The 15,633-nt window shown below is 46.5% G+C and overlaps 1 protein-coding gene across 1 annotated transcript in view; it reads left to right on the top strand.

The window, feature by feature from the left end:
• Positions 1-15,633, top strand: part of FAM171A2 (family with sequence similarity 171 member A2) — a 36,690-nt gene continuing 21,057 nt past the window's right edge. The window contains exon 1 of the mRNA XM_033169225.1: positions 1-290. Within this exon, the coding sequence (XP_033025116.1) occupies positions 176-290 (115 nt within the window). The 5' untranslated portion in view covers positions 1-175. The remainder of the gene's footprint in view (positions 291-15,633) is intronic.

Below are 15,633 nucleotides of genomic sequence, written 5' to 3'. Positions count from 1 at the left end.
GGAGCCGTCGCAGCTTCTCCCCGCCGGGCAGGAGGGGGCTGCCGGGGACGAGGAGACACAATCGCCGCCGCCGCCGCGTAACCGGATCCCGCACAGCCAGTGCGCCCGACTTGCCGCCGAGGCTCCTCCGGGCGCGCCATGGCCGGGTAGCGGGGAGCCGGTGGGGGCGGCCACAATGCTGCGGGCGCCGGCCCTGGCGATGCGCTTCGCCCTCCTCCTGCCGCTGCTCGTCGGCCCCGGCTGGCCGGCTCGCGGCAAGGCGCAGCCCGGGGACCCTCCCAGCCCGCAGGGTGAGTGGGCGCGCAGGGGGCGCCGGAGAGGAAGGAAAGGAGTGCGGGGGTCTGCATGCAGAAGGCGGGTAGTGGCGGGGGGTGTGTGAGTCGGGGGAGCCCCCGCCCCATCTGCGGTGGGAACGGGGGATCTGCTCTCCATTGCTGGGTGGGTGGGGCAGTTTGGGGTGGGGCGGGGGGTATTGCTCCGTGCCATTTTTGCGGGTGGGAGAGCTGTTGGCGCGCGGTGGCGCTTTTCCAGAAAAAGTGGGGTGGATAGGTGGGAAACGGAGGCAGATATTTAGCTGGATTTCAAACCCCCCACCACCCCACCTCCAATTTTTGTGTATTGTGTGTGTATGTGCTGCTTCTCCCGCCTCCGCCTTTCTTTCTTTTTTAATTAATTTTTAAAATTAATTTTATTTTTACCCCGCCCTTCCCGGTTCAGAAACCCGGGCTCAGGGCGGCTAACAACAAATTCTTGATCGGGTGATGGTCGGGGGTGGGGGGGTTCCCTTCGGCTCTGGTCTGCTGGTTCCCCAAAAGGAGATGGGCGAGATCCTTCCGGATCTTGCAGGACGGCGGCGAAAGAGATGCGACGTGGGGCAGCGGGAATGGGGGGTGGGTCCGCGCCGATTCCTTCCACTCGATCACGCACACAACCCCCCCTAAATGTTGCGCCCCTCTCTCGATATTGGGCGACCCTCCCACAAGGCTCCCTCCCTCCCATAGACAGGAAAGAGGTGGGGGGGGGGAAGGAGGGTTTTGGAGGTGGGTGCGCGTGGGGGGTGGGCAGGGTTTTTGTCTATTCTTACGACCGTCCCCAACCTCCTTGAGCTCCCTCCACCTTCCATCTGCCAGCCCCCTGCTCGCACCATCTCTTTCTCCTCCCCTGTTAACACCCATCCCTTTGGCTGGCCATCTCCTTACATGGCAATCTGTTTATTTCAGGGTCTTTTCTTCTACTGCTGCCCACCCTGAACCTTTGTCTGCCTCTCTGCTGTCCCCATCCTTGAACCACCGTCTCTCCCCCCTCCCCCCCGTGTTTCTCCCCCCCCCTGCTTCTGTCTGTATACCATCCGAACCAAATATTGCCTTTCTCGGTCCACACCCTCCCCCCCCCCCACATCCTTTTTGACCTCTGTTGGATGTACCTGTTGTCTGCCTGCCTGCCTTGCATTCTGCTTGTTGATCTCGTGCATTTCATAAAACCACACACCTCTGCTCCTGCACCCCGTATGCACAGTCGCTTGGTGTGCGTTGCACGACATTGTGTCTGAAACAGCCAGAAATCTCCCCATTTGTGGTGTTTGATCTGTGGTGGCTCTTTCACACATGACGTGTGTGGACGGGGCCTATCAGAGGTGCATAATTCTTCCTCTTAACACATTCCATCTACCCGTTCCTTATGCAGTGCCCTTTTCTGTTTATCGGTTTCACTCTCTCTCTCTCTCTCTCTCCCCCCCTCTCTTTAGATGTATTTTTCCAAGTGCCACCATGCGACTTAATTCCCCATCCCCACCCCCTGCTTGGCGCCATACCTTCCCTTAGGGTATCCTTGCTGGGAACATGGCGTTTGCCTTGGAGACCTTGATTGTGAGCTGTTGCTGCGACAGAGCGCTGTATCTTGGGGGGGGGGCTTACCTCCCTCCTGGACCCTGGAGAAGGGCTGAGTAGGGATGAGGGGGAAGCAAGGGTGCCCAGGCCCCTCTCTCCATCTGTGGCTTCAGGGGTAGCCAAGTAGATCCCACACTCCACCGTTTCAGTGGCTTTCCATGCTCTTCTTGTTTAGTGTCTTTGAGTCCATATGGCAGCGTGGAGACAGAGGGCCTGTTTGTTTGTTCTGGATGATGGAGCTGGAGAATTGGGTAGTGTGAGCAGATATTCATTTGAGCCATATTAGCAATGTTGTGCTTTAATTGTTGTGACCAGCTCTGGGACCTTAGGGTGAAGGATGGGTAATAAATTGTAATGCGTAATAATAATGATTAATAGTCCTTCTTTCCCAGGTTGTGTGTGTGTGTTGGGTGGTGATAGAGAGAAATGGCAACTCCTTCCTGCGCACTGTGCTGAGATATCTGCCACTTCAGCTTTATTCCATTAGAGACCCAATAGACACTGACGTTTCCAGAAAACTGCTTGCCTTCCCTGGAACTGTCATTGCATATGGGGGGGAGGACTCCACCCTTTCACCTGCTGCTTGCCCCATGCACCTGCTGCTCCCGCTGCAGCCAATTAATATGTCCGCAGCATCTCTGGCAAGTTTGACCAATGAGCTCTGCCTCCTCAAACCTGAACTCGAATCACATTGTGCCTCTTTGTGTGTGTTGGAGCACAGGGAAGACTGTATCTGGGCGAGATGTTGTGGCTCAGCCCTGTTTAAAAAGGAAATGCTCACCTGTGCATACACATGCTAATATCGTTGATTTGGTGACTTTGCCAGTCCTTTGCTTTCACCTCTTTTGTTTCACCCCACCCCACAAAAAAAGATCAGTGGGCAGAGTTCTGTGCTGCCTTTGCATTTGGCAAGTTCCTGCTAACATTTTTAGATTAAACAAAATAAAAAAATTCCTTCCAGTAGCACCTTAGAGACCAACTAAGTTTGTTCTTGGTATGAGCTTTTGTGTGCGTGCACACTTCTTCAGATAATTTTTAGATTAGTTTTTAATATATGTGATGCTTTTCCAAAAGCAGTTGTGCTCAGAGCAAGTGGCAATTCACAAACAGCAATGATTCGGCAACAACAATCCTTTTTTTTGTATTTATGAGTGTTTATTAAATTACAGCTTTTCACATAATTATTGCCAGACCGTTTCAAAGTTTTACCCTTGCATTTGACTAATTCCCTTTATATCTATCTATCTATCTATCATCATATTTTAATCATTCTGGCTTTTGCATAAATTCCTCGTTAAAAATTTAGGCTGTTTTACTTTCCGACACAGCTTCTTACTTTTAGGCTAAGCTGTGTTGCTGCTTTTTTAAAATTAATGTGTGTGTTTGGCACATGCCAGCCTAACTTCCATGCCTTTGAGCCTACAGTTCTACCTACCTGCTAACAAAATTGCTCCTGGCAGTGCCAATCCAGGCTGCCAGTTTCTTTTCTCTGATATCTTCCAGACAAGTTTTTTAGACCCAGCACCTCTTTTATCATAAATGAACTGATTCTGCTTCATTTTTTTAGAATTTACTGTGTGGTATTCAACTAAGTCCAACTCAGAGTAGGCCCATTGATATTGATGAACCTAGGTAAGCTATGTCTGTTAACTTCAGGGGTCAACGCCTGAATTTTTGTTGGAAGCCGCCCAGAGCGGCTGAGATAACGTAGTCAGATGGGCGGGGTATAAGAAAGAAATCATCACCATCAGTTTCCCCCCACTAAGGAGCCTAGAGGCAGGGGATCCTGACTGATCTCCCTGTTCAGGTAGTGTCTGGAGACATGCTTAACTTCATCAGGCAGCTTCAAACCAAACTCTGGTTTCACCATCACTTTTTAAAATCGGCTTTACTTTGGTTTCCGATAAATGGAAAACAGATTTTTCTCTCCTCTGCCTAAATTTTGAACTCTGGAACAGAAAGAGCCTCAAAAAAACCCTGAAATCTATTTCAAGAGACATTTGTGCCTCTTGGTTTCCACTAGCAGGACTCTGAATTCTTCTTCTTCTTCTTCTTCTTCTTCTTCTTCTTCTTCTTCTTCTTCTTCTTCTCCTTCTCCTTCAAGAGTGTTTTATACTTCTTGCTATTGTCAGACAGTTTGGTAATGAAAGATATGGACGGAGATCAGTGTCACCCAAGAAGGCATAGAGTTGCCCATTCACTATCCTCTTGAATACCTTTTCCCAGAAAGGGTATATTGGTGAATGGTATTGGATTGGTGAGTTGGCACAATCCTCCAGGTGCAGCATGGGTGTGCCCACACGACTGTCTCCATACGTGCAGTGGCAAATGCTTCCTCCAATTTATAAGCCGAAGAAGAAGAAGAAGAGTTTGGATTTGATATCCCGCTTTATCACTACCCGAAGGAGTCTCAAAGCAGCTAACATTCTCCTTTCCCTTCCTCCCCCACAACAAACACTCTGTGAGGTGAGTTAGGCTGAGAGACTTCAAAGAAGTGTGACTAGCCCAAGGTCACCCAGCAGCTGCATGGAGGAGCGGAGACACGAACCCGGTTCACCAGATGATGAGTCTACCGCAGTGTTTTTCAACCACTGTTCCGCGGCACACTAGTATGCCGTGAGATGTTGCCTGGTGTGCCGTGGGAAAAATTGAAAAATTACTTTATATATAGTCAATATAGGCACAGAGTTAAATTTTTTAACATTTTCTAATGGTTGTGTGCCTCGTGATTTTTTTCATGAAACAAGTGTGCCTTTGCCCAAAAAAGGTTGAAAAACACTGGTCTACCGCTCTTAACCACTACACCACACTGGCTCTAGAGAGGAGTAACCAGATTTTACCGGGCTACAACTCTCATAATTCTTCACCGTTGGCCATGATGGTGTGAGTCATTGTCCAATAACATCTGAAAGGCACCACATTGATTCCCTGTTGCTCTCGAACCTAGCTGGTCAACCTGCCACCGCTAGATATCCTAAACCACAATGGGCAAAGGCTGAAAACAGACAGGATAGGCTGAAGATTGTCAACATCCCCAAGACTGAAATTCACCCAGTGATTCCAGATCGGACAGTGCTCTGGGTGTATCGAGAGACTGCAAAAGCTGCCAAGTAGTTGTAGAGCAGGGGTAGGCAACCTAAGGTCCATGGGCCGGATGCGGCCCAATTGCTTTCTCAATCCAGCCCGTGAATGGTTCGGGAATCAGTGTGTTTTTATATGAGTAGAATGTGTGCTTTTATTTAAAACACATCTCTGGGTTATTTGTGGGGCATAGGATTTCGTTCATTTTATTTTTTCCAAAATATAGTCCGGCCCACCACATGGTCTGAGAGACAGTAGACCGGCCCACGACTGAAAAAGGTTGCTGACCCCTGTTGTAGAGGCAAGCAATGCTATGCTCAAAAGCAAATTGAAAACCACAGACCTATGAAGATTCCTTGACATCACCCTGCTAGCTGTGATGTGAGCCGTTCCTTTCAAGGCTTGTGCTACAGATCCCAAATTGCAGAGGTGATGAGGACTTGCCAGGAGCTCGGTTTTGTTTTGCAGTTTTATGAATTTCTATAGGACGCCTCAGCGGAGACATAGGCGTTTGGAGCGTTTCCGATGGAATGGAGCACAAAAAGAGGAAATTGCTGCAGAGGTTGAAAAGAAGTGGGGACATGGATTAAGTTTAAGTTGAATAGGTAGAGACCAAATGAAATTATGTAAACATCCTTCCTCCCACCCACCCTCCCAAATTCTCCACTTTTGGAGAAGCCTGCCATGGATGCTGATCCCATTTTGTGGGAAGCAGTCATGGCTAGGGGAAGAAAGCTAGCAGAGGTTCCCTGATCCTTCAGCCAGATAAAGCCAACCAGGAACTGGATAGGAAACTTTGGTCTGTGCTGTATCCGGATTCTTGACCGGCAAGCGAATTTGGCAGGATTTCCTCTGGCAGATGAGGCAGCTTCGATGGGGAAACAGGGTATGTGATGGTCATAGGATGCTTGCTGTCTGATTGCCTGGGGTGTGGCTGTGCTCATTTCTGAGAATCTCCAATTTTTGTGCGGAATAACCGCCCAGTCTTCTCCATCTCCAAAGAGGGTATCTCACATCTGAAAAAGCTGGAGGCAGGAGAATTGTGCCTGGATCTTCTCAGGGTGCCACACAGCCAAAAGCGGATTAAAAGGGCACATTTTGAAGATGCTGGCCCCACAACTGTGTTGACTGCTCTGCTTGCCTGGTTTTGGCAGACCTGTTGAGCGGGGTTTCCCGGTGGGCTGTTTTCCGATTTGTGGGTCACAAATTGTGCAGGCCTGCTCAAGACCTCTCTTTTGCTTCTGCTGTGGTGAATGGGGAGCGGATTTGTGGACGTAGGTTTTGTGTGGTCCCGCCAAGAAGACCCCCGTTCCTGCCAAGCACAGATCAGACCAGATGGACAGCGCCAAGTTTTGAACCTGCAGGACAGCAGCTGCTGCAATGCTTGTGTGTGTTAATGCAACACTTGGCTGTTTCTCCTCAGCTCGCTTGTACCCCACTCTCTTCCTTGAATGTGTGTGGGAAGGTCAGGGTTCCCCCAACCCTTCGCTGGATTTGGCTTCCCTAGAGTCTGTCCTGGAAAAGGACACCAGGCTATGCAGCAGCGTTGGCCAACAATATTTTGCTTATAGACTTCCGGCGGCGACGCCATCGCCGGGTGGTCGAAGGCTGCTTCGGGTCCGAAGCGCCTTGTCCATCCCGGGGGTTAGGAGCCGCGCTACCGCAGCGCGCGGCTCCGGTTGGGGTGCGGGAAGAGCGTCCCGCACCCTGGGCTCCCCGGCTGCGCCCGCGGAGGCTCCGAACCCTTCCCCTGCCCCCCTGTAAAGGGGGAGTGGGGGTGAAGGGACAACGGAGCCGGGCTTACGGGGATATGCCCCAACCGGGATGCAAATGCGGCGGCAAAGCCCGCGGTGAGCGTCTAAGTTCTACCTGTGAAGAATGGAGCTAAAGGAACCCGGTGGTCGTGAGTAAATAATCTTGGCAGAAATCGTGTTTTTGGAACGATCCGGGGGGAAGGAGAAAGGCAGCCTGCCTCCCTCCCTTCGAGCCTAAGAAATTAACCAATTTGAGGGATTGCTGCCACAGAACTGGTTATAAAGTATTTAAAATCGATACATGAGACTGGCAAACTTTTTTCTTGGGAAGCTAACTAGCGGAAAATATCTCTATTTAAAGTTGCGGTGTTTGCGCTCCAGCTTAGGAAAATGGCGACGAACAAAGAGACAGGAGAAGAAATATGATACCCACTTCCTCCTCCTCTGCCAGTACAGTGGTACCTCGCAAGACGAATGCCTCGCACAACGAAAAACTCGCTAGACGAAAGGCATTCACTAACGAAAGGGTGACTCGCAAGACGAATTTCCCTATGGGCTTGCCTCGCAAGACGAAAATTTCAATGCATTCCTATGGGAATTAAATTCCTATGCATTCCTATGCATTCCTATGGTCGTGCTTCGCAAGACGAATTTTTCGCAATACGAAACGACTCGCAGAACGAATTAATTTCGTCTTGCGAGGCACCACTGTATGCTGGGTTTCGTCCTTGAACTGGTATTGAACTCTGGACTAACAGATGAACAAAGGCTCACTGCCTTGAAGGTGGAACTACTTTACAGAAAAGTTAAAGTCTTGTGTGGGGGTCTGAAATGGAACCAACTGCCCACAGAGGAGGCTAACAAAACTTTTGACACTTTGGAAGAAAATCTTGTCAAAGAGCTGAGAGGATGGATGGAAAGATGGAAAGAAATGAGTGAGCTACTTCGGAGAAGAAATTCGCTTGTTGGGGGTGGCAGCCCCAAGGCGATGTCAAGATTTGCTATATCCAGTCCCCGAGGTGTGAGCTCGGGGGCTAGTGACAGAGAATTAAGGTATTTACAAGAAGAAAAGGAATGCTACAAAGAACCGGAGAAGCTGAGAGAGGGAGAGTTGGACACCTCGGAGCTCGTGGCAAGGAGAGCTTTGGACTATGCCTGGATCTGTGGACGTTTGGAGAGGGAAGATGCATGGAAGTTCAGTGCTGATGCCATCAGGAGAAGAAGAATGGACAGAGGGGGTGTGGGGTGATGTATTAAGCAAAATCTAAAAGTAATCTGTTATGGTACTTTGAAATTGGAGGGTGAACACTGTCAACAATAGTTTGTTTTATTATCTGTTTGAACATGAAAAGAGATATTTTAAGTTTTTATGTTATTAGCAGCAGTTCAAAGGACAGAAGAGATAGATTTGATGAGGATGATCTGTGAGGATTTATGAGGATGTAGTATAAATAAAGTCGATTTAAGTGGTTTAAGTTTATAGATTAAGACGATTAAGATGAAGATGAAGATTAAGATGAATGTTTTTCTTTATATATATAATTAAGCTTAATTTTTTAAATGAAGAGGTTAAAAAGTAGATTATGGATATAAACTCGAAGGTGAAAAGGCAGGGGAAGTCAACTGTCAAGATTGGAAAAAGAAATTTTTTTTTTTGGAGATGTCTAATTAAGAAGGAAAATCATGGCAATTTTTGTATTAGATGTGTAATTGTATTTGTTTAGTATGTGTATAAATGTAGGTGTGGTTAAGGTTGTATGTGGTTATAAGTAAAAATGTCAATAAATTCTTATAAAAAAATATTTTGCTTATAGTTGTAGAAAAATGGAACATCTGGAAAGCATCTGGATCCGACAGCATTCCTCAGCTGCAAAAATCCAGCTGCTGCATAGTTGGGGGTAGGGGTGCTCCTGGATTCAATAACACTCTTTTTTACCGCAGGGACTATCGCAGCCTGCGATGTATTACGTATTTGTCCTAGGCGCAAATCACTTGTGGAAACTGCAAGCTCATTTGACGGCAATGACTTCCTCCCAAGGAACTTTGACGATAGGATAGCTGTCTTGAAAGAGTGCTGAGTGCTGTCGGCCTCTCACACCAAACTATTATTACTAAGAATCCTGGGCCGGGGTCTGGGAATGCGCTGCGACATTTTGTTGTTGGTCCCTCCTTGTTAGCGTCATTCCCACTATTAGCAAAAGCCATGGGGTCTCTCTCAGTACACAGAAGTATTCAGCATTGTAAATTAAATGGAAAAAGAACTTTTTAAATTAAAAAATGCAGTAACAACAAAATCCTGACAAGGCCACAGAATGCTGGTTGCAGTTGAGAAAGGGGCGGATGGGGGTTGAGATCTAAATAAATCAGGTCAGGCAGAGGCAGATTGTGTGAGTTCATCAGATGAGTAGGCAGTGGTGGAAAAATCGAATATTGCCCACCCACCCCCCCCCCAAAAAAAAATGCTGGAGAAAAGAAGGAATTGACCTGCTCAAGCTCCTGACAACTTGTTGTAAGTATGGAGCAGGGTGGGGTAGGGGAATAAGGTTAGCGAGTTACCTTCTGTGAGGTTTTTAAAAACCCTTCTCAGCTATGCTATACAGGGATGTTTTAGGATGAAGGAAAGACAAAGTACAGTTTTCTCTCCTTTTTATTTCTCCAGGAGTCCTGCCTGCTATAGCAGTGTAAGAAGTTCAGGTGTGTTTTGGCTGGTACCTGCCACTACATAGCTCAGGAGGGGAAGATTGCGGCAGTTGTGTGGGGGTTTGGGGGCAAGGTGCCCTTTATCCCCTCCCCGCTCTTTAAAGTCTCCGCTTCCTTGATCAGAGCTCTCAGGTGGTTGGGGGGCACGCTGCACCATTTTGTTGCAGCAGGTCCCATTTCTTCCCTCTTAACTCCCTGGCCTGTTCTGTAGGAACATTTCTCCAACTGCTTTATAACAACAAAGTCGTGTATAGCACAGCAAAGGGATATTTAGGAACAAACCGGGGGATGCGACAAAATTTTGCCACATATCCCCAGTCTCAGTGAACTTGTACAGCCAGACTGGAAAAGGAGCTTTGTTCTGCTGTTGAGGGTTTGTCCGCTCTTTCAAAAGCCCTCAAGGAAGCCCTGGAACAGCAAAACAAGGTTTCGTTTCCATGTTGGCTGGGCCCCAGAGCAGAAGATTCATTGTTGGGGGCTAAAGATACACAGCAAGATTTTTTGTTGCATGTCCCCACTTGTCGTTCTTAATCGTTCTGATCTATAGAGCACTTTGAGTTTGCAAAGTTGCTTGAAGTCTTTTTTTTCTGTTTATTTTCACCCCGTCCTCCTTGAAGTGGGTCAGTTTCCATGGTTCTTTGGGAGCTGCTAAGCTAGTGTATGATCATAGTATATGGAAATAGGCAAACTGTCACCATAAAGCAGAGAACAGTGATGTAAGTGCCTGAGGTAATGTTGGGAGTATAGACCCAGCAGCCTTTTCATTCCTGGTGGTCCTCCTCTATCTGGAGTGACTCCCATCTAACCTTTTTTTTTTTTTTTTGCATTTTCTTCCCAGCCTTTGAAACAGTGGTTGGTAGCTAAACGCTCTCACCAAGAATCCCTCCTTTCTTAATCCCACACATGTATGCAGATAGTGGGGAATTGTCTCTTGTGTATTTAGTGGAGATGGACAGTGGCACTCTGCACATCCTTAGAGGCAACCTTGCAGCACACATGGTGTATGAGCTCTGGTGTTCAAAATAGGCCTGAGAGCTCCACCTTGGCTCAGATTATGTCCTCATTGTATGGCATTGGGAAAGTCCAGAGAACATTTTCTCTTTCCGGTCTTGTTTGGTCACAGGAATAAACAAAAGCTCCACGTTCTTGGCAGAGCGTTGGCTTCCGTAACAAAAGGATAGTTGGATTCAGACCGGAGTAGAACTCTTGACATGCAAGTTGCATACATACTGTACCTTTAAAGCAGTGTTTTTCAACCTTTTTTGGGCAAAGGCACACTTGTTTCATGAAAAAAATCACGAGGCACACCACCATTAGAAAATGTTTAAAAAAATTAACTCTGTGCCTATATTGACTATATATAAAGTAAATTTTCAATTTTTCCCACGGCACACCAGGCAACATCTCGCGGCACACTAGTGTGCCGCGGAACAGTGGTTGAAAAACACTGCTTTAAAGCACACTCAAAATACATCCCCCCCAAAGAATTCTGGGAGCTGTAGTTTATTGCCGGTTGCTAGGAATTGTAACTCTTTGAGGGGTACCGGTAAATCATTGTTAGCCAGACTCCAGGCGTGTTTTGCAACTGGTGCAGTTTCAATTGCGACCGCACAGAGATCTCTGGATCTGGCGACTAGGGAAAACAAAATGTCACTTAGAGAAGGATCTCAAATACTTTTCTCAAAGCCTGAATTTGTTGTATTTTGGATTGTTTGATGTTTTAATGTGTTGTAAACTGCTCTGAGCTTTCTTCTTTAAAATATAAAAGGTATATAAATGAAATGATAGTAATATTATTAATATTATTATTAGTAGTAATGATAATAATGATAATAATAGTAATAATAAAAATAAAAAGCACCACTGCAAAAAGGCATCTAGACATTCCATTGTGGTGACCGTCATATCTAGGTTTAAGGTGCCATTTGGCAATTAGATTATATATCCGAGCTGCGAACACAGGCATAAACTACACTACCCAGAATTCTTTGAGGGAAAGAATGTGCATTGAATGTGCTTTAAAGGTATAGTATTGCATGCAGCCTAAAACTATAGCAGTGTCTTCCAGAGGTGACTTTCTCTTCATCATTATCAGTCTATTGAAGCATCATAAGGTGTAAACTAGCAACTGATATGGGCTCAGGGTCTGAGGAATGCTATTAGTCTCTGTGGGCCTGGAATACAGTGCAGACCGTGTGGGGACAGAGGGTTAGGAGAAGCAGGTGCAGGATTGGGCGAATTGGAGAGAAAGTCGATGTCCTGCCTGGAGGGAAAGCACAGGAGAGGTTGGCAGCTTGGCAATAATGGACAGGGAATGTGTCAGGAGGTGACCTGAATCTGGGCAGCTGCATGACGTAGTGCTGCCCGTTTGAGACAGGAGACAATTTATAGACTTTAAAGAGAGTTGAAAGTGGGGTCACTGCTCTTGCTGCGCTTAGCTCCGCCTTCTTTGGCTTCGAATAAACAATATTTTCCAGAGTTTAAAATTACACATAAAGCTTCAAGACCTGATTGGCCAGAGGCGACAAGGAAAGAGAAGAAATGCTTCTATTTTCTGGGAAGCAAAACTTCCTTCAAATCACTTCAGACTCTTTTTGAAACGGGGAAGGACCATGGTTCAGACGCAGAGTACATGGTTTGCCTGCAGAAAGGTCTAGGTTCAATCCCTGAGATCTCCAGGTCAAATTGTCCCCTGTCTGAAATCCTGGCGGGCCACTGCAATGCTGACAGCAATACAGTGCTGGATGGACTAGTGACAGCAATAATGCATATATAAAAGCAGATTCCTGTGTTCCTAGGGCTTGTCCGCACTGGAGTTTAATGCGGATTTGAAGCTGGCTGGTCTTCCTTTGTGGCATCCACACATCCTCATCCAAGTGGTATCCGCTTCCCTCCCTCCCACTAAATTTAGATTGTCCCAATCCACGGATAATCCAATAAGGGAAGAAAATCCAATATAAAATCACACGTTACCTGGTTGCAGACACACTGAAGCACATTCTGTGTGTTGTTTTTGTTTTTAACGTGTGGTGATGTTTCGCTGGGTGCTCTACCATTGCAACCCCTCCTGACTTCCATTTTGTTTCCATCAGCCCCTTTTAGCCTGCCTTTTCCCATCCATTGTTTCTGAAGGAGCATTCGTGTTATTTTTAAAACCACTGTTATTGTTTCATTTATTTCACAATATTTATACATCTCTTAATGTTTTTTTTAAAAAAAGAAAACAACCCCAAAAAAACTTCAAAGCGATTTGCAAAAAGATACAACCATGAAATTGGGCGTGGGGAATTACGAAACGCAAGACATTAAAATACTAAACAGACTAAGCATCTGAGTAGCCTTGACTAAACAAGGCACCGAAAATACTGTATATTCTGGTGTAGGCCTATAAGACTACTTTTTAATCCAGGAAAATCTTCTCAAAAGTCGGGGGTCGTCTTATACGCCGGGTGGAGAATCTGCGGCCAAGTATATCTCAAACTCTATATTTTAACTGGAAAAGTTGGGGTGTCGTCTTATATGCCTAGTCGTCTTATACGCCGGAAAATACGATAATAAAATGAAGGCACCTGCTTGATATCAATAGGGCGGGAGCTGCAAATTGTAGGTGCCGACACACTTAAACGGTTGGGTTCCTACAAATGCGGAATGCATATTATGTAGCACCCTTTAGTAGTATCAATTCTGCCGATCAAAGCGGTCAAGTTGGGCACGTGGGGTAAGGTGATCTCGGAAATAAACTGGTCAAAAGCTGCCAAGGTCTTTAAATGCCAACCATAACCTGGCCCAGTAGCAAATCGGCAACCAGTACAGATCTGAGCGCAGGTTTTATATACGCTGACAAGGCCTCACTCCTGTCAGCAGTCGTGTTACACACTAACCGCAGCTTCTGGATCAAGTGTGAGGGAAGCCCCACACAGAGCACATTGCAGTAATCCAGTCTTGAAGTAACCTGGCAAGGCTTTCCTGGTCCAGGAAGGGCTGTAGTTGTTGAACCAGTTGCTGTTGTTGTTGTTGTTACTTAAGTTGTATAGAACAACAGTATTAAAATTAAAAATAAAATTTGCTCTCGCAGGGAAAAGAAAAGGAAGTGGCATCCTTTTATGCAAGCGACTCCAAACCTTTGACTGGCTTGGAGCTTGCACCTTTTTTAAAAACAAAAAACAAAAAACAAAAATCCGGTCTGGTATACTGAAAAACTTGTGTTTAAAAAAACACAATAAAATTTTTAAAAGCACGTGCTCACAGGTAAACAAATGCCCATAATGGACGTCAGGTTTCTGGAATTCAGGGAGGGTAGTGAAGGACTAACTGAAGGGAGGTGATGACGACAACACACAAATATATCCGATGAAGCACTTTCTCGGTGTGGTTGGGAAATGTCAAGGTAGATATTGAAGGCATTAAACACGCACAGAGATTCAGCCACCCGTTAGCAACATAATGTGGATATAACCCTAGTCTCTCATCTTCAGTATGTGGCATTCTGCTTGCACGGACCAGGGCTTGTCCCCTGTGGTTAATTTCTAGTGAGATAGATCCAGGAACTCAAACCTGCCTGGAAGCCATACCTGAAAGCTCTGCCATAAACAAAACAAACCCCCATATGAGAGAGAGAGAAGAAGAAGAAGTCTGGATAGGTCTTTTTAGTAGTGCGGGAAATAATTCTGTGCATGCTCAGCGACATTATTATTTTGTATGATGCATGCCCAGCCCTGTCATTAATTTTGTACTTGTCCAGAAGATAAAACAATTTCTCTCTGCCATAGTTGTCACAGTGGTCTGTGAATTACGCATTTTCCAGGGCCCAGCTGCCCCAGCATTGAAAATAGATACTGTGGATACCCCGCAGGACTATAGGAAGGGTTTTTTTTTAATTTAAGAGGACAGCGGGGAGAGGTTTTGACTCCCAAATGTTCTTTTTTATTCATGTATCTATATGCATTCACTTAATTAGAAAGCCTTGAGGTGTCAGTATTGTGCATTGTGAAGAGAGAACCTTTTTACTCATCCGCGTGCAATAAAAGCACGGCAAGGGAGCATGGTGGAATTGTGTCCTTTTGCCACAATCAGCGCCACCCTGGGTTGGAGCACAGCAAGATGGTTAAAAGTGTGTGAAAGGGCAAGCCGAGCGGAGCATTTGTTGGGAGGGGGCACTGTTCTGGCCCCAGCACCAGCGCCATGGTAACCCATGGGCCTGCTGAAGGATGCGGGCCTAGGCCTTGCTCTGTGCAACGGTCCCCATGGCAACAAACTCCAGCGATGGGAAGGAGGTTATTCACATCACTTTGCTTTCTAGGCCTGAGTGGAGCTTGGAGGGAGGGGGTACTTTGTAGGACAATTGAGGCCGTTGCCACGGTGATAGGACCACAGTCCAAAAAGGGGAAGGTTGATCTGACTGCTGAGGGCACAGGCCTTTGGAAGGCAGGAAATAATCAGGGGTTTTTTTAGTTGTGGGGTGGAGTGGGACCCCGGTGTCTGTATTATGGGTCAAAAAAAACAACCCCCACAGCTTTTTTCAGAGCTGCATGGCAGGCAACTTGATACAGGCTGCTGTATAAACCATGGCTGGTCAGTTTTAAACAGAGTTCATGTTTGGAGTTTTCCAGGGGCTCCATTTCCAGAAGCATGGGCTATGCAGAGGGCCTTCTTGGTAGCGGCACCCCTCCCGTCTGGTGTCAAGGAAATAAACAACTATCTGACATTTGAAGGCAGCCCTGCAGAGGGAGGTTTTTAATGTTTGATGTCTTACTGTGATTTAATTTGTTGGAAGCTGCCCAGAGTGGCTGGGGCAACCCAGTCAAATGGGCAGCATATAAATTATTATTACTATTACATTTACAGTTTAAACCTTGCAGAGAAACATTTGGTCAGTTTGGGAGAGTCAAAATGGTTTCAGGACTGTCTTCATCTACTGTTTCAGACATGTGGTGTATATATTTATGTACGTGTTTGCCTTGTACATTTAATTTACATATTTGAGACCTTAAATTCTTAATAACACGGCGCAACCCAGAAGTATACACTTCCGGGTTTGCCACGTTCGCAGGCCGAAAGTTACATATCCAGAGCAGTAGGTAACTTGAGGGTCCAGTGTATTATTATGCCTATCATTTGCGCCCTCACAAAGGGCTCTTGTAACTCCTTCGCTCCCAGCAGCGGAATGGGCTTTGGTTTTTACAGCCTTTCCTTTGGGCACCTCAACCTACTCG

The sequence above is a fragment of the Lacerta agilis genome, chromosome 14, assembly GCF_009819535.1.
Source record: "Lacerta agilis isolate rLacAgi1 chromosome 14, rLacAgi1.pri, whole genome shotgun sequence".
Taxonomy (NCBI): domain Eukaryota; kingdom Metazoa; phylum Chordata; class Lepidosauria; order Squamata; family Lacertidae; genus Lacerta; species Lacerta agilis.
The sequence above is the reverse complement of the archived record's forward strand: the minus strand, read 5'-3'. Positions and strand labels throughout refer to the sequence as shown.